We start from the raw sequence: 19819 nt of genomic DNA, 5'->3' as shown, positions 1-19819 counted from the left end.
AGAGATATTGCGATGCAGATGGACGGTCATAGCCCAACTGCTGTCGCACGGCCTCGTGTACAAATACCTGTCTCTATACACGTTTCCACACTACTGGGTCAGTTTCCGATCGTCCAAGGAGCGGTCGTCATCGTGAAAAGACAAGACCGGGCGATTCGATTGTCGCGCTTGCGCAACAGATTCAAGACAGACCTAGTAGTGTACAAACTGCTGGAAACCGCCTGCGTGCTAAGAGAATCATTGCGCACCGACCTTATGTCGGGCTACCTCTGGCACCACGGAGGCGGCAAGTGCGTCCTGACTGGTTTGGGATGCGTCGATGAAGGTGAGTGATGTTCATCGGCGAGTCTAGATTCTGTCTATATTGCCCATATGGAAGAAAAATGGTATATCGCAGATGTGGTGAGTGCTTCGCCGACACATGCGTGGTTGAACGCGATAGATTCGTTGGGGGATCTGTAATGGTTTGGGGAGGCATCTCCCATGGAGTAAAATCCCGTTTAGTGGTCCTAGATCCAAACCTCTGTGCCGTTCGATACAGAGACCAGATCCTCCAACCACAAGTCCTTCCACTTCTCAGACGTCATAACCTAATTTTCCAGCAAGACAATGCTCGACCTCATGTTGCCAGAGTCTGTTGTGATTTTCTCACGGCAAACAATGTTCAGCTTCTGATATGGCCTCCCCTATAGCCCCAACATGTCTCCCATTGAGCATCTGTGGGATGAGCTAGACAGGTGTATTAAGAAACATCACAAAAAAAAAAAAAAAAAAACACTAACCGCGCTCAGTTGATCGCAGCTTTAACACAAGAATGGAAAAAAAACCCTTAAGGCAAATTAATGTTCTCATGAACTCAATACATAAGAGAATCCGTGCAGGGATTCGTGCAAGAGGTGCCCAAACCAGGTACTGAAGTGTCATTTTGTTTTTCACGGGTATCCCACTTTGAGTAACTACTGATGACACTAGTGGCGTCACACAGACTTTTCTTCTACAGTGTTGTAGAGCAGACTTGTTCCTTCACATTGATATAAAATTTTATACAAAATTTCTGAAATATAGGCTATTGATTGCATAATTTAGTTGTGCATTTTTTTTTTTTTTTTTTTTGAGTATAGCATTATTCTTAAGTAGCATTCAGTGGTTTCTAGGATGGCGAGATACGGATGATAGACATATTTAAACCCATGTCTATAACACTTTACATAGAATTAAGGAACTGAAATACACTGATGTTTCATGTTTCGATCAGCCATTCCACTTATGCCGCGTAAGGGACAGATAAGCAAAAGTCACACCGTTCCTATCAGCGTTACACGAGCTGACCTGTCTGGAAACCATACGCTGACCATACAGTATCATGATTTATATTTTGGTGGTTCTGTAGAGACTACAAGCTCACCATGATATTTATTTTGCTGGCGATCTGCGCTTTGTTTCCGCTTTCTAACGGAGCTGCAGAGCTGCTGAAAAATCCAGATTTTGAAAGTACATCCTTTTCTGGAAATTGGGTATGCAACGGATGTACTCTGTCGAGCAGTACTGATAGTTTCCATGGAAATCGGAGTGGCAAGGTCACAAACAGGTAATTGAAAAAAAATTTTTTTTGTTTTGTTCTTATTCTACTCTAGAATACAGGTAAAGAGTAATATCGTTTATTAACCTTTGTTATATATGTATATACATGATCAATGAAGTAGTACCGACAATACGGACAAGTGAATTTTCAAATTTTCGAGGCACTCTGCTCCTTTATCAATATAAAAATATCACATAAAATATAAAAATTATCAAGTAAAATCGAGAGCGGTAGTGTAAAAAACTGAAGTCTGAAACCAAATGCATTGTAGATGCAAAATCTATATATATATATACACTTTGTATCTACAATGTATCTGATTTCAGATTAGAGATGTAGAGAAATAGAAAGTGATGACTAAGTAAAAAAACGTAAAAGGTATTGACTGACCTGATGAATTTAATCGCTTTAAACATAAACTTTCTCTATACACACAGTTTAGATAACGTTGATAGATAGTGCTAGTGATGATGCGTTTCGATATTGATATCTTGTGACACATTTCATTGTCAACTGATTGTATCAGAATAACAGATAGATAGTATTGTTAAATAAAACTTTTGTTACGATTTACGTGCTAAATTTAGCCTTTCATGGCCACCAACAGGGGTTCGAACCTGTGTCAGAACCTCCTATCGGGTAGACCGAAAACGACAATATCTAAAATTATTTTCACATATATTATGCTGTTTCTGATATTTACATTGTTACTCTCTATGCTCGTTTTAGATACAGAACGGAAGTGTGGTGAATCAAACAATTAATTGGTTATGAAACGTACCTAGAAATCTTGGGTTGACTTTAAAGCAACTAACCCAACTAACATTTTAAACCTTAATGGCTGCTATTTTTAATCCATTCCAGTGTGTGTTTTTCTTTCTTTCTCTCTGCTTCGATTTCAATTGCGCCACCATTATCAGTCACAGTTTCGGGTAGTATTGGACAGTACCTGGCGAAACCAGTCACAGATTCGGGTAGTACTGGATAGTACTGGGCGGAACCAGTCACTATTTCGGTTAGTACTGGACAGAACCGGGCGGTACCAGTCACACTTTCGGGTAGTACTGGACAGTACCGGACGAGACCAGTCACAGTTTCGGGTAGTACTGGATAGTACTGGGCGGTACCAGTCACAGTGTCGGGTAGTACTGGATAGTACCGGGCGGTACCAGTCACAGTGTTGGGTAGTACTGGATAGTACCGGGCGGTACCAGTCACAGTGTCGGGTAGTACTTGACAGTACCGGGCGGGACCAGTCACTATTTCGGGTAGTACTGGACAGTACCGGGCGGTACCAGTCACAGTTCCGAGTAGCATTGAACAGTACCGGGCGGTAACGGTCACAGTTACGAGTAATACTGGACAGTACCGGGCGGTACCAGTCACAGTTTCGGGTAGTACTGGACAGTACCGGGCGGAACCAGTCACAGTTTCGAGTAGCACTGAACAGTACCGGGCGGTACCGGTCACACTTTCGGGTAGTACTGGACAGTACCGGGCGGCACCAGTCACAGTTTCGGGTAGTACTGAACAGTTACTGGCGGTACCAGTCACAGTTTCAGGTAGTACTGGACAATACCGGGCGGTACCAGTCACAGTTTAGAGTAGCACTGAGCAGTAACGGGTGGTACCAGGTGGTCCAGACTGTTAATTGTGTAACTGGTAATGGTGGCACAATTGAAATTCTAAGTCGAAGCGGGGAGCAGAAAGACGCCTCACCTTCCGTAACACGTTTTTTTCTGCTTTTTTCAAGGGTCACTGTTGTAACCATGGTTGTATTTTCTTTTTGTGTTCCTCGATGCAGTTTTTAACGCTAACATATCAAAGAAAATGGCTTTATCACAAGGCAGACAAAAATGTTTTCCATCCTTATCATGACATGCTGCAGTAACGCTTGTTAAGGAATTATAAGAGTAATTTTCGTAATCGCGTTTTTATTTGCTATTTTAAAAACGAAAAACGTCACGAGCAGGGTTCGAACCTGCGCGGGAAGATCCCATTGGATTTCAAGTCCAACGCCTTAACCACTCGGCCATCGTGACATGACAGTTCAATTAATCTTTTAATAAATAGTATAATCTTACTAGATGTAGCAGCTTGTGTGTCGATAAGACCAGCTGTGCATTTGTTGACACTTGATTTTCCTTTGTGTAACTTTGACAAAATTATCGATGTTAAGTAAAAACAAAAATTGTACACCTGTAAACCTGAAATAGTGATGTTTCTAAGAGAAATTTATAGCACTCCTTTTTTACCAGTTTATATCATAGCCATTCTTAAACAGACCGGTAATCAGAAATTTATAGTGGGTCGGTATATCGAAACTCATGAGAGGATGGGACAACTGCTTTTGGTATCAAAAAAGAAAAAGAAATATTCCAGTACAGTTTAAGATATATATTAGATAAAGATTGTCAACCAAAAAACATTAGTATCATTGGCAACAATGAAAACATCACAAATACCTCATACCATTGCTTCATCTATTTATTTGTTAACATTACCTAATTCTAAAACTTCTGTTTGTATATTTGGTTTATCTGTGTGTCAGCCATGTATAAATAAACAATCAAATTGCAGTAAGATAATAACGAGATTATCTAAAATTTGGTGTCACTAAAATTGCTCTAACTTGTATGTGAAGAAGGTCCTTTATTATGTCATGTTTTTTTTATATTCAAAACAAATAAATAAATAAATGTAGCAAGTATTCATGCCATTCATGAATGTTTGTTATAAAGCCTGTTCATTTTAAAAATATAGAAATATAGTAATGACACTAAATTGCCAACAGAGATACCGCTTGATGACGAAGCTACGGAAGTACAGTCTGCAAAAAATTGATACTTGATTTAGGAAATGCATTTACTTGACAATTTGAAAAATATATGCGTCGATGGATATAATTGGGATGAGGATTAGATTGGAGGCTGAAATTGCAGCATTGCTATATAAATTATGACGTATATGGTGCTCGTTCCATTGTTGTAAACATTGTTCTCATTTGGGAACGTGACATTACTCTCTTGGATTGACCAATATTTACAATGGTCTCGTCGAGCATGAGCTTAAAAGCTTTTTCTTCCAGAACATTAAATTTCAGATTGGTTATGTCAATAGAAGTTCTTATAACACAAGATAGTAAAATATTTTAAGTATGATGTTTCGATAACAACACTTTCACTCTGGCATTGACGCATTGGAATTCGCAGGCTGTTACAGAATCGGTCGACTTTATCTACTGTACTGATAGTATAAGGATATGTATTGTTGATGTAACATTCAGCGTCCTGCATTGAACCATGAACATATTAAATATTTGTATCAGCATTCCAGCACTACCAATGATCGTGAGCATCCTTTTTCCTAAAGATGTTTTACCCCCCTCTTTGTTTCCCTCCACTTTGCATTATCTTACTTCCAGACTCCGAACAGAACATTAAGGTATTCTAATCTTTTGTAACCCAGTCGGTTTTGACAGCCATGTATTCTCTAAATAGCAGTATTATCGGCCTAGAACGTAACTGCAGTTGAATTGAGGTGATTCAAGAGCGTGTCTAATTCTGCATATTCCCGTTCTACTTCGTCGTGTAATCAAAAGTCCATCTAAACATCAATGGAGTACGACTCGACAGCAAGTCATTGAGTGTAAAACTTGATTGTGATTGTTTAATACATGTTAGAATTCAACAGATGTCAGCTAATTAAATGAATCCATTCACGTTCTGAATGAGAATTTCAACACTGATGTTAAGATAATTTACACATGCTTGATGTCCATGGAACTAACTCAAGGTACAAATGCAGTTCCGTAACACCTGGTCTTATTTTCCTTTATTTTCTTCAGGAGTCTCCATGTAAATGTTTCTTTTGTACATATGTATGCCTAGTTGTATTAAATTTGAGGTTGGATTATGATTATGTCGACATGGTGGTATTTTGTTGTTGTTTTTGTTTATAAAGATGGAAGCGTATGGAATGTTCTTGTTGGTGTTGAATATACAAATTTCGTGCATAATAATGACGCGCCTGGTTGCTCAACCATACAAATTTACACTCTACGTACTATAATATTAAATCATATACAGTTTTAAACCTATAGTTTATATTCATGGAAAACACATTTTGATGAAGTTTGATATTCAGTCCTAAGTAGGTGCTTTTTATCGGAACATTTGAATATTTCCAAATATCTTAGCTTCCATAGTCAGTTACATTCTACTCAGACTTCTCCATATTCTATTTTTACCTTGATTGTGTGGAATATTCCGAAAAATGAACGGTAGACATATCAGATTAAAAGTTTCCATCGCTCTCCTTCCCTACCCTCTCTCTATTCAACAGAATTCCATTTGTCAGCTTTTACGTATATAATATTCTGTATTTGAACATCATAAATTGAATGACATGTCAAAGCTTTTCGGGGAATATGAACCGCTCCGTTTGATATTCGTTAAAAAGGCATTCAGCGGAGATCAAATAAAAATACCTACATGCACGGTAAAGTCTACTTCTCACGAATCAATACGGCATTCGGGCAGTCTAACATCAAATTAGCAATTCACTGACTGATTTAAGTGCTCAAGATGCAATTTGCTGCTAACATTCAAATGAAACTTTTATTTGGTTCCAGCCGTTAGTCCTTCAGTACACACAAAACAGATGTAAATATAATGTATGGATTTAACATTATACCAGTTATACAATATGTAATTATAATGAATGTGTCTCAGTTAAAACAGCCTCTATAATACAGATCACACATCTTAGTCATTATCTAAACCAGTTAAGGGACAGTAAATGCGCCACCAGTTATGGATAGTAAATGCGCCTCTACATTATCATATCATATCTTATGAACAGCACATTACTGAAATGCTTACATTAAAACAGGTTACTAAGGCTATGTGATGCTGATTTATCTTGGATTTGCACATTATTTTACATTTTATCTATTAAATTTAGATGTAGAAAAAATATGCAGTTTATAGCCATCTATAAAATGAACGTCACGAACAGGATTCGAACCTGCGCGGGAAAATCCCATTGGATTTCGAGTCCAACGCCTTAACCACTCGGCCATCGTGACATACACATTCTCATTTTACTACTTAGATATAATAAAATATTTGCTAGATGTCACATCTGTGGTACGGCTATTATCTATTAAAACAGTGTCGCACACAGCAGTTGAGCCGATCAATGAAATACAAACCCAGGGTTGTCTATTCGTTTTCAAATACAGATGCAGAAGAATGGGACAGACGATCAATATGCACAATTTCCTATTGGAAAGATGGGATCAAACAGCAGCACCTTGATTAATTCCTTCTCATCGGGGAAACAAATTATAAATTTTCCATTTTACTTTAATGTTTTCTTGAATTATATATCTAAAAGAAACACTTTCTTCATACAGCTTATCCTAATTTTGTATAAAGATGCACCAGCAAAATCTAATATTTGGTGGACATGTATTTTAGTCTAAGATTCTGAAACAATGCATGTGAATAAGACAATACAACTTGTCAATGTCTGATGAGGAATCTTCTTGTTGTTCTACTGATGTTTTCCCACTGATTTGAGTTAGAACCAACTGTACCCCTTTGTTTGCTGAATTATTTTCGTTCTCATACGAGTTTTCGTTTACATGTGATGCTGACTTTATCGGAGAACTTATCAAAACAGGTGACAAAGTCCTTCTATTTCACTTTCAGACATATCGAAAACGGAAAATTAAATACACGACAGACTCTTCTACATCATCCACTTTTCTCGATCTTTTCCTGCAAAGTAACAACGTAAACAGATTTCCGCCATGCTATATGACACAGGCGATGATTTCTCTATTGTAGAAAGCAACATCCCTGAATCATCAACCTGTGGCGTTTACATGTCGCAGTCTATTCTATATTTAAGGACCTGTTCTCATTATCAAGATTTTCCTGCGAGAAGTCGTCAACTGTTGAACAAACTCGTAACACAGGATATCAGAAGATCCAGGTCGATAAAATAATGGGGAGATTTTACGGTCATCATAGTGATTACAATGAGAAAAAAATCTATGAAGGTGGACGTGTTTAATGCACGTTAGTTTGCCTGTTGGTTCTGTTGTTGTATGCCTTGTTCTCATTTGAGAACGTGACTTTACTTACGTGAAATGACCAACGTTAACATGGTGGGTGTCGTCGATAAAGCAGAAGACGCGCATTCTTCCGGAACATCTAGTCTTATTCTCCTTGTGCTTTTCATGAGTCTCCATAAAAATTTTCCTTTGATATATATGCTGTTAATATTTTTTATTGATTGAATCCATTAGATATATTTATGATATTATATGCTTACAAACAATGTACATATCGAAAGCAAACTTCTTTAGAATTGTTTTATATACTATTGAACCTGACAATTCCAAAATGCATATTCAAAAGAACTGAACTTGTTTTAACTTTGTCGACACCAACGACAGAAAGATGATTAAAATAATATTGTAAACATCATTTATTTTTCGCGATTGCATAATTTTTGCTTCACTTTTTTTTTATTTCAGAGCAAATGCAGGGATCGGATTGGGACAAACTGTGACTGTTTCACCCGGTCACACCTACGTATTCAGTGCCCGGGTAAAACTTCTTAACATGGCGCCAGGTTATATGTTTCATAACGTACAACTGCGAATCAAGGAAACTGTGAATGGTAAGCGTACAATAGCGGGAAATCTGTGTCCATTTTATCAACAGGAACAGATAATTCTTTGTAAGGTTAATATCAGAATATTTCTTAAAGAAATAATTGCGAATACTTTAAAACACTTTCTTCTGGTTGGTAAAGTAAAGTCGAATATAGTGAAATCGTTGGAAAGTTTGAAGTGGTGCCATTTTCTCCAGACAAAAGACAAACGTATATGAAACCGGATGGTTTTGGAAATAAACAAGTGAGTTACTTACCATCCCGTTTATTTTACATTACCAAAGAAGATAAACGTAACAGGCCATTTATCTGAAGAAATTGACATTGTAACATTTAACAAAATAATCACAAACCGAATAGCGATATGAATATTATCATATTCCTCTGAAACAGATATATATTTAGGGATCCGTTAATCCGTGAGTGTCATCAATCATATTTCATTTTCATATACTGTGTACTGTAAAAAAAAACTTTATTTGGCACAATCAAATTTTTGAGCATTTTACATTTTGTTAAATTGGCGCAATGATGAATTCGCGCATCCCCAATATCACTTTATCTAGCAGTATATAGAATCTGCAATTAGAGAAATCATATTTTTGTGCGATACGTTCAGTGCTGAAAGTGCTGAAATCAGATTATCGCTAAATCATGTACATTTACAGGGAGTAAATTTTCTTATTTGATACTTCTTGCTGCGTTTTCTTACAAGATATTTAAATATTGTTATCCGTTACGTATTACATTGGGTTATACACATATTTCATTGTTTTTTTTTTTCTTCTTTCTCAAGGGCACAATAAGCATGTGAATGTATCTAGCAACCCCAAAACACGACGAGAAAACGGATGGGTAGAAGTAGGGTTCGACTTCACTGTACCTCCAAGTAAGTAAGATATCTAATACAAATACTCTTATAATTAATACTACAAATACTGGATACATACAAGGTAATACTTTCGGGGTATAAGTAGAAAAAAAGCAATGGATATTAACAGAAATCAAAAAGTTCAAAATTAATATTAGCGAAATTTGAGCAGTACTTCCGATGAAAACGATATGTCAACACGAGTGCCTTGTCTGATCCCTTGTCTCATACCCTGATTGTTGCACTCGTAATACCAGTTTCAAATTTCAGAAGGTAAAATGCTTAATGTTTTCCCCCTTTATCTTATGATTTGTTTTTAATCAATATGATGATGATGATGATGATGATGATGATGATGATGATGATGATGATGATGATGATGATGATGGAATGGATGGATTGATGGATGAATGAATTAATATATTTGGCGTTCACATGCATTTTCTTTATTTTATGTCAAAAAACTTTAAAATGAAACAAAGAAAAAAGAAAAAAATATGCATCATTTGATAAATCCATCATTTGTAGGCTTGCACCAGATTTCTGTTTATTTTGTGATCGACGATATGCGAGTGAACTATGTCGTCGATGATGCAAGTTTTGAAGAACTACTTTATGACGCCAACTGGAAATCAGAAGCTAATGCCAGAATCGCCAGTCTTCGTAAAGCCCCAATTACGGTCAAGTATGCTATAAACATTTTGTTACATTCTTCAGTAAATAACAGGAGGAATATAGTGCTGCCATTTTCTATATGTAATTTGGTACAGTGTATGTTGTTGTATAATCAAAAGATGAAATTTAATTTTCTGATTTTGCTTACGCTGAATGTATTGTTAATAGAATTTTGGTAATTAAAAATGTCTAATATCAATAAAGAACTTTTTACAAAATAATGTGTGGTCTTAAGTGGTTAGTCTTGTCTAACTTTAGTGGAAGTTATGGCGATATAACAAGTATATTGTGAGAACGTCTTGTTTACGTAACATTCCTTCTAGTTTTGTGTTGTTTGTGTTTGTCGTGCTTTATTTGGTAAAAATGTACAGTCATCATTGTCTTTGTAATATTTTCTTCCTAACATTTGTTCTGCAAGGTATTCAACTTTATTAATCTTGTTTATTATATCATCTGATAGGGACTTTCATCGAATCTTACCGATACCCATATTATATATGTCTAGATACCTATTTTCTCGATTTTTTTCCAACCCTCGAAAAATATTTCGTTTTTGATGGCGTGATAAATTTAAACGACGAATTGTGCCACTTTATGTATCTAAATCGCCAGCATTTCTACTGACAATACCAGGCACGTCCTCTAGTAACAATATAATGTCACATGGCTGGGTTCCAATAGTTAGTTTTTGTGGACTACGAAAAGTGCAAGTAACACTTAGTATGAGAACCATTAAGAAAATATCAAAGTGATACTTATCTCTGTTTGCCGTGCATTTATTGCTGATTGAACTGCAAGTCAGAATAGCCATAGAAAACAAATAAGGAAATGACGAATTTTAAGAACTAGAGATTTCAATGAAAATGCTTTAATATTTAAGCAGAGTAAAGATGTCTATAAGCGTTTTCTGATTATTTCTCGATACACGTGCCTCTTTTTGATGTTTTTTTTTCTTTTTATTGATCTCTATAATCATTGTTAAAATAAGGTCAATAAAATATTTTAACAATGTTGGCTTCATGATTTGTCTTGGTATAGTAACATGATACCAAGTTCAACAGTTTAGTCGTTTAAAACATTTGCACGACGTCTATGTTATTTAACAGGTTGATCATCTTTTCTTCGCCGAACCAGTATATATACCTGTATACGTGTCACAAAATATTTTGTGATTTGATTAATGTTCTTCTTAATATGTTCCATTCTAGGTCTCTTACGCACTAAATAATAATACTCCTGTATACAACATAATAAAATTAATTGAGCCATTAAATTTGATTTCTAGTTTCCAAAACCTCCATGGATCAGGGTATACAGTTCAGGTCAGTACAAATTATATAATCGTTATAGGGTGTATTTTAGTGATCATTTTCGCTCAGTATTAAATTCTTCCATCAATATATAATCTACTTTGACATTGAGCTTCAGCCTTCAATATATTTTGACAAATGGGCGACATGGCCGCAAGTCTCATTGTACTTCGTTAATGAAAAGGCTTGGTTACTCTTGCTTTATAGAAAGTTGAATATGTAATTACATTATTTGATGATTCCGATAAAACATTTTAAACATTTCTACTGGAGGTAACCAACGTATGTTTAAATAAGCGTGAAACCATATATCGACTAAAGTAGTAATACTTTTTGCAATTCTAGTCCTCAATATTATGTAGGTTCTTGGCAAATCGAAACAAGATCCTTGTGTTACACTGAGCATTTCATCTTCCTGCCGACTCAGATAATAGGGCAGACGTGTTTGTCGCCCTTTCTGTAGCTTATCGAAATAAGTACACATAGAAATATATGTTAATCAATAAGCATTACCCGTAGTTATATATATTTTGTCATTACATCAGATTGAGCAGACCGGGAGTAAATTTGCATTCGGTTCGGTTGTGGACGCTGCCATGATAGTGGATTCAATACATCATCCGTACCAACAATTCTTCTATGACAACTTTGAGTGGGGAGTGCTGGGAAATGCTTTGAAATGGCCACAAACAGAACCAGTTCAAGTAGGTAAAATAATTAGAAATAATATAAGCCTTCAAAGGGAACGTCACTGCTTCCTGAATACTTATTTAAATAGTTTAGCACTTCCTAAGTCTACTTATTTGAAACAATATTTGAAAAGATAATTTAGCAATGTTGCGGCTTTCAATGCAGTAATTGAAGATAAATGGAATATGAAAAGCTTGTTAAACTGTTAATCATAACGAAAATAGATTAATGATAAAAATCGTGTGATGAGTATAAATTAAGGAAACTGTATCTCTTTCCAGGAACAGACGCTGTAATGAATAATCAAATATAAAATATGATCGTGTTTCACAGGGACATCCTACTCTAGATAAAGCAGTGACTGCTGTGAACGCCCTTAGAGCTAAGGGGTGAGTACTGATTATTAAATTGACGACATTTACATTTTATGTTGTAAATAATCGTAGGTTTGGACCCTCCATTCTTTGCTGATGATTTTCCTGAATTTTTCTTGAATAACACGCGAAAGGAAGAAAAATATATGCAATCGTCATAACACTGTAAACAGATTCTGTGTTAAATTGTCCGTGATTCCAGTTTATCATGAGTTTAACTGATTTGATTCCAAACAGGAATACAGTTTCCACTTTTGATAACATTTGTTCAATAAGAATTCTGGGACCAACCTTCCATTTTGATATTTTGGTGAATTAATGTTTTTTCTGTTTTCTTAATTGTTGCTTAATCATTATGAATAGGATATACACCAAGAGTGACAAAGTAAGGGTTTAGAAATATTGAGGAATTTTGCAACCCAGACCTACCCATCTTCAAACGAAAATTCTTTATTTTCTTTCGAAAAACATCAAGAAAATACCAACATGGCAACATAACCATAATTCAAACTTAAATTCCATAAAACTATGGCAATATATAACCGTAAGAAATGTTTACATGTAGACTCCTGAAAAAGTACAAGGAGAATAAGAAGAGGTGTTCCGGTAAATTATATCTACCAAGATGACAGAGCTGTCAAGTCTTATCAAGTATGATGGTAACCGCCGAGTTTTAAGGTACATCTTTCCTGAAAACATGACTCTTTTATAAAAATAGACTTCTTATTTTATAATCACAGAAAGAAGGTGCGTGGACACAACATGTTCTGGGGTACTGGACATACACATCCGAGATGGCTAAAATCATTGAACTCAAGTGAAATTTTACAAGCTATGCACACACATATCAATGATGTCATATCACGAACGAGGGGAACGTAAGTTATAAACAGTTACCTTTCTCTGAACTATTTTTCAAGGTATCATTTGATGTATATGCTGTGTACATATTGACAATACATATCGAACAAGAAAATATCAGCTTCTTTTAAACAGAATTTTAATTCAAGCTCGAGAGGGGGCGGGATGGGGGTTGGGATGTGATAAAATAAACGATTTAAAAAAAGACCACTGAAAACGAAAAAAGAGTCCAAGTGTTTCAAAAAGGATATAGGTTCTCTTGCATCAACAAATATTAAGTGATAGCTTTGAAATGGTTGACATAAACGTTAAAAGATAAGGTTAAGAAAGTTGTCTAAAGTAGTTATTGTAATCCATATAGCCTCGAACACTGGGACGTGTACAACGAGAATCTTCACGGAATGTATTTTGAAGAACATACAGGTCACGTGAATATCACCAAAGAGATGTTTTACTGGATTCATCAAGCTGAGAGAGGTGTGAAGTTATTCCTCAATGACTATGCGGTAGCATCGCCTGGTTCAGTGACAACAGTAAGATATCATTATGTTAAGAAATACATAAACTGTTGAAATAATTTCATGAATAATGAGGGAAGAAGAATAAAGATGTTGATGTTAAAATGCACGTCGTATTTTTCCCTTGTTATTTGCTTTTCTTGGTTACAATGGATCGATATTAATGATAGTGACTGTCTTGCAGAATATTTTTCATCCGAAACATTCACCTTCTTCGGTATATGTGGATGCTTTAGCAGATATTTTCTTTATAAATTGATTACTTTTCTTAAGAGATTTATCATTTATATCGTAGGCGTATAAGAAGCAAGCTCTCATGATGAAGAATGCTGGAGTCCCCATCTACGGTATTGGTATTCAGTGTCACACCAACGCACATCTGAATATCTCCGTGTTAAAGGTATGTAATGATAACGATATATCGTAGATAATACTGTACGGTATTTCAATAATTTTATTTAGGTTTTATTCAAGACCAAAATTACAAAGACACTATAACAAATTTTGATATACACCCTATAGCATAGAAACAGTCGCTTCCGATATATTTGATTTATAGATAAAAAAAACCTTTCTCCTCTGAATCTGCGTTCTTAAACTCTATTCTGTTAACGTTATATTCTAATCGTCACAACAGTATCGTCTAGACAAGGTAGCAGAGGCTGGTCTTCCCATCTGGATCACGGAGTTCACAGTAAACGAACCCAATGAGGTGTTAAAGGCAAATGCTCTTGAGGACATGCTGACGTTGTTTATGAGCCATCCGGCTGTGGAGGGCGTTCTTTTGTGGGGATACTGGGATACTCGTATCTGGATACACGACTCGGCTTTGGCTAGTGGACATGACGTGACGGTAATATAAACTTTGCTTTAATGTTTAATAATCATCATCAGATAAAGATTTAGACCCTTTGCAGCACTGACGAGTTCTAGAAGGACATCACTGTCAAATTCATTGTTTGGCTCTACTGTATCTAACTTAAAATTCATTTGTTTTAAAAGGTGCTATTCACGTTTTTGTCTTTTGTACAATTGTACATACAAAATGAGTTCCCGTTCTGTTTGAAAAGATGTATTGCCATCGGAAAATGTGTCGACTAAGTCATTTTCATTTCAAAACATTTTATTAATACAAAGTATTAATAGGATTAGACAGCAGGCTAGTGCCTATATAAGTCTTCTCCTGGGACAACACAGGTGGTCAATTACAGTTACACTGATCAGATTCAAACACACATACATACTCCCTCTCTTTCACACTCACAAACCTGCATACTTACATGTACATGTATAGCATACAGTAACTTACAGTGGATACATACATACAAACACACATATAGACATACATATATACACACACCCTCACACGCACATACACACCCTTTCTCTCCCATACACACCCTCACACACACATACAGATAAATACACAGAGAAACCTTAGAAGGGAGATAACTCTTACTTAATTTGGTATATAATTCAAAATACAAAATAATCTGATCTGTAAAATTTAGAAATATTTTAACTGAATTAATACACTTACGGTACACTTGCTCCTCCATACTGACAGGAATATTGGGCCATGAGTGTCCATAGTAATAAAGTTGACCCTCATCCTATCTAATGGAGAAGCAAGTATACCTGAACGTGCATTACTGTAGAATAGAATTATTTTTTCCAAAATATAGAGGATTTTCTGCTTTAACATTAGAGAGTTATATCCCTATTTTAGGAATAAATGATAACTAGAATATCAGAATTCTTCAATATCTTACCATGTATACAAATTCATATTCATAATTTTAAAAAACTTTTATAATTTGCAAAATCTTTTTGTGCCAATAATATAGCTAATTACAGAGGCTAATATTGATTTATTAACATTAATATCACAATCTTGGCAGCCGTTAAGAATAAAATCTAATTCATAATGAGGATGATCATGTTGATATAGAGAATGATACAAATCTTGACGGTAAGTTACATATCTTGGACATTCAAAGAAATAATGTGGTACAGTTTCAAGTGGTGCACCACAAGCACATGAGGGGTATTCTATCAAGTGATTATTATGTAAATCAAAGTTGAGAGAGCTAGCTGAGTTCCTTAGCTGACAGAGGATAATATTGTATTTTCTTTGTCCATATTCTTTAAAAACAACACTAACATTAGCATTATTATTTACATATAGATTTCTATCAAGTAATTTCTTAAACTGGTCAATGGAGTGAATGTCAATCAAGGAGTCACCGATTTTATTGAATTCACAGATCATATCTGGGAAAAAAACTATTGCAATAACTAACAGTGCGACAATATGGTTCATAAAAAATTCTATTATTTCTAAGTTGGTATCTTGATTCATTAGGATTGTTTAAATATGGTTGTATGATATCATATAAATAATCTGGTGATTCTTTGTTTAAAATCTTGTACATTAAAGTCATTTTATGTTTTTTCCTTCTGTCACCTAAAGAAACCCAGCCCAGTTCTGAATACAGTTTTTCACTGGATGTACCTCTGCGTAACCCAGTTATAATCCTTGCTGCCTCAAGATTAATTGATTCTAATAGGTTCTTGGCATATTCTGGACAGTTGTCCCACACGGTATCAGCATATTCAAGAATTGGTCTAATATGGGATATATAAAGTATGGAAAGAGATTTTCTGTCAATTTTATTTTTTAAGAGTCTTAAAATATTCATTTTTTGGTTTGCCTTCTTGTATATGTAATCAATATGTTTATTCCACTTGCCATCACTACTAAAGAAGAGACCAAGATGTTTATGAGAAGTTGATGTTAAGACAAGCTCATTGTTAAAAAAGATGTCTGGATGATCTGGTTCTGATTTTCTAGAAAATATTACGGATTCTGTTTTAGCTGGATTAAAGTTTATATCCCATTGTTTAGACCAGTTATTGGTATGATTAAGATCATTACTCAGTACTTCAGCTTCTTCTATGGGGTTAGTATTAATTATTCTAAAAAGTGATGTATCATCAGCAAATAATTTTATACAGCTTGTTACACAATTAGTTATATCATTTATGTATAGAAGAAAAAGAAAAGGCCCTAGGACTGATCCCTGAGGAACCCCTGCATAGACATATTTAAAAGTAGAAGCAAAACCATCAATTACCACCCTTTGTTGAAAGATAATTTTTAAACCAGTTCAGGACATTTCCTTTTATTCCATATGATTCAAGTTTATGTAACAGACCCTTATGCCAGACCCTATCAAATGCCTTACTTATATCACAAAAAATAAATCTTAATTCTTTGTTATTATCTAAGTTACTTATTATTGTGTGATATATGGAAAGCAGTTGATTAACAGTTGAGTCATTAGGCATAAAACCAGATTGGTGTTTTGATATAATTTCTGATTCATAAAGATGATTAAACAGATACTTAAAAATAATTTTTTCTATAATTTTACTAAAACATGAGGTTACAGAGATAGGTCTATAGTTAGAAACATTATTTTCAGTACCTTTTCCTTTGTAGATAGCACTAACATTAGCAGATTTCCAAAGAGAGTTGATAGTACCAGTCTCAAGAGTTTTGTTACATAGTATAGTAAGAGGAAGATAAATAGAAGGAGCAAGCATTTTAATTATTTTAAGAGAAAGATTATCTGGACCTGGTGGTTTCTTATCGCTAAGGGCATCTTGTTCAGAAATAACAATATTGTCAAGGACGAGATGAGTGTAAGATAAAACTGGAGGTAGAGGGTCAAGATCTACAGAGGAGGTAGAGATAGAAGTAAAATAGGTATTCAAACATTCAGCTTTTGCAAAAGGAGGACTAATATATGAACCATTATCATTTAAAGGTGGTAGAGAAACTGATTTATTATTAGTTTTGAATACTGAATTGGCAATCTTCCACCACTTACTTGGGGGAAGGGTTTTATCGCTTAAACTTTTCTCTAGATTTTCATAATAAGTTTTCTTTGCTTTTCTAATTAAGTCAATTACTTCATTTCTTTTTAATCTATAAGTTTCCCAGTGATGTTGAGATGAACTAGATCAAGCTTTTTTTATGAATACGGTTACGCTGTCTCATTTTCAATTTAATCTCTCTATTCATCCAGGGTTTATCATTGGGACGGATAGTAATCTTTTTAACCTGAACAAAACGACAAATCAAATCCTTTATACAATCAGTAAGATAATAGTTCAGCTCTTCCACAGATAAAGTACTAGATACTGTATTCCAATCAATTGATGCCAATTCAGTATTCATACTCTCAACATCAGCTTCTTGAAAAATATATATTTCACTGATATAAGATTTACACTTAAATGTTGAATAAAGAACATCAAAAGATATGACTGAGTGGTCACTACAAATTGGAGGATAAACAGAAGTGTTTTGGATAATGTTAGTATTATTTGTTAGAACAACATCCAGTAAAGTGGAAGTAGTTGGTGTTATTCTTGTAGTCATTGTTAAGTTACATAAAATCCACCACGTTCAAGAAATTTCACTCTTGGTACTGAAACAGACTACATAACATGAACATTCAGGATTGTTTTCTCCTTAATATGAGACGTGTATGGAAGTCATAAGATTCCAAACGAAGAGGGACAATGTTATGTAAACGAGTCAGTCAATGTCTTATTTAATTACTTCTCCGTTATCAACCATACAGGCATTGACATCGTACTGAATTAACTGCGAAATTTAGTGTTTTCTGTTATATTACTTAATGGGGAAAATATATGGGGTGTCTTCAAAAGCATAATTTCCTCCACACACCAAACTACCAAACTATATCAACCAGATATATGTGTCAAAAAGTTAAACATCCACGAATTTGAATAGAGAAGACGTAAACAGTCTAGAGAACGGAAACTTCCTCGTTCGGAAAAAGTCTTTCAGATGCCCTGTCCACCAAATCAGAATTCAGTATATTTTTAAAGAATCAATGAATAGTCAACTGAGTTGTGTAAAAAATTTGCTATTCAGTTAGCAATACATTAGTTACTACCGATGAAGGGAAGGTGTGAACGTTTCAAGTACTGTAGTACTGAACAAAGTATTGATAGTATTGTACTGAAGTACTTCACCAATCGAATTCCTTAAATTTATGCAACAAGCTCTCTGATTGGCAGAGTCAAATCTAGATCGATTGTGGGTGGAGCCAGGTGAAAAAACACAATGCAGACATCGGCATTTTACAAACACTCGACTGTCGCGAGAGGTTAATTGGAAGAGTGGTTGGCTCAAAATATTTCAGTTTAAGCCCAAGCTCTATTATATGTAGCAAAGAATTACGAATTACCTGGGACCTCCTGATATATGCCGATAATTCATACTGCATTAAAAAATAAAGGAATTCTGTGGTCCCATATATTTTTTATTTTATTTTTTATCTTTCCATCGAAAATTATACATATCCGCAACATGTGAAAAAACTTTGAAGTTGGTTGGGCGGAATATCTAGAGCATTTACTACTGCAAGTTCCAGAAATTCTGACACAAGTCGGGAATTTGCCCGAAGCCTCTGTCTCATGACATTGAATACATATTCAGTTACGTTGTATTCCGGGGAATAAGGCGGCTGAAAAACCAGGGACACGCCATATTCTTTCAGCATATTTCTTAAAATGCGCATTCCCTGTCTATGGTGATGGAATCCACAATTATCCATCACAACCACATCGCCTTGTACAAAAACAGGAGTCCCCATATCGTTCGTATCGGACATAATTTCGTCGAAGAAAATTTTGCGTACTGTTGCCGTCGTCGGACATTTTTCAAGCGATTACTTAGTAATTGTTATGTAACTGATAGTGTACATTAACTCCGCCTACCGGAACAAATTGGGTGTCAGATCAACTATTCAGGTTGTCTAAACTCCGCCCCCGACCAATCACAGAGGTCGTTGTATACTTGACTCGATTATTTGAATACTTCAATACAATAGTATCAATACTTTGTTCAATACTATAGTAAGTGTGTCGTTCACACCTTCCCTTCATCGGTAGTAAAGATTGGATTTGATTTTACGTCCTGATATTTTTATATGTTCCAGCCTAACGAAGCAGGGAGGCGCTACCTCCAACTCTACCACGACACCTGGCGAACAAACGAGACTATTCACGTAACCGGAAATTACGTATATACCTCAGGATTTAAGGGAGACTATACCCTTCGACTTAAACGCAATGGTCATTCAGTTCGAACACAACACTTTACATTGAATGATGGTGGGAAACACGTCAATGTCGTTTTGCCATAA

At 35.3% G+C, this 19819-nt stretch overlaps 1 protein-coding gene and 2 non-coding genes across 3 annotated transcripts; 1 reads left to right on the top strand and 2 right to left on the bottom strand.

Moving 5' to 3' along the window:
• The first annotated feature begins 1406 nt into the window (after window positions 1–1406).
• Window positions 1407–19819, top strand: LOC132548855 (uncharacterized). The gene is made up of 12 exons (XM_060212753.1): window positions 1407–1588; window positions 8133–8278; window positions 9069–9161; window positions 9672–9828; window positions 11104–11140; window positions 11674–11832; window positions 12152–12207; window positions 12933–13070; window positions 13415–13586; window positions 13867–13971; window positions 14209–14424; window positions 19613–19819. Exons 1-12 carry the CDS (start codon window positions 1407–1409, stop codon window positions 19817–19819), a joined length of 1668 nt encoding a protein of 555 aa, XP_060068736.1.
• Trnas-uga (transfer RNA serine (anticodon UGA)) lies at window positions 3543–3624 on the bottom strand. The gene has a single exon. It is a non-coding gene; the product is annotated as a tRNA-Ser (tRNA).
• On the bottom strand, window positions 6590–6671 carry Trnas-cga (transfer RNA serine (anticodon CGA)). The gene has a single exon. It is a non-coding gene; the product is annotated as a tRNA-Ser (tRNA).

Source organism: Ylistrum balloti, unplaced genomic scaffold (genome assembly GCF_031769215.1).
Source record: "Ylistrum balloti isolate Yb309-2 unplaced genomic scaffold, AGI_CSIRO_Ybal_v1 Utg370028, whole genome shotgun sequence".
NCBI classification, from domain to species: domain Eukaryota; kingdom Metazoa; phylum Mollusca; class Bivalvia; order Pectinida; family Pectinidae; genus Ylistrum; species Ylistrum balloti.
The sequence above is the reverse complement of the archived record's forward strand: the minus strand, read 5'-3'. Positions and strand labels throughout refer to the sequence as shown.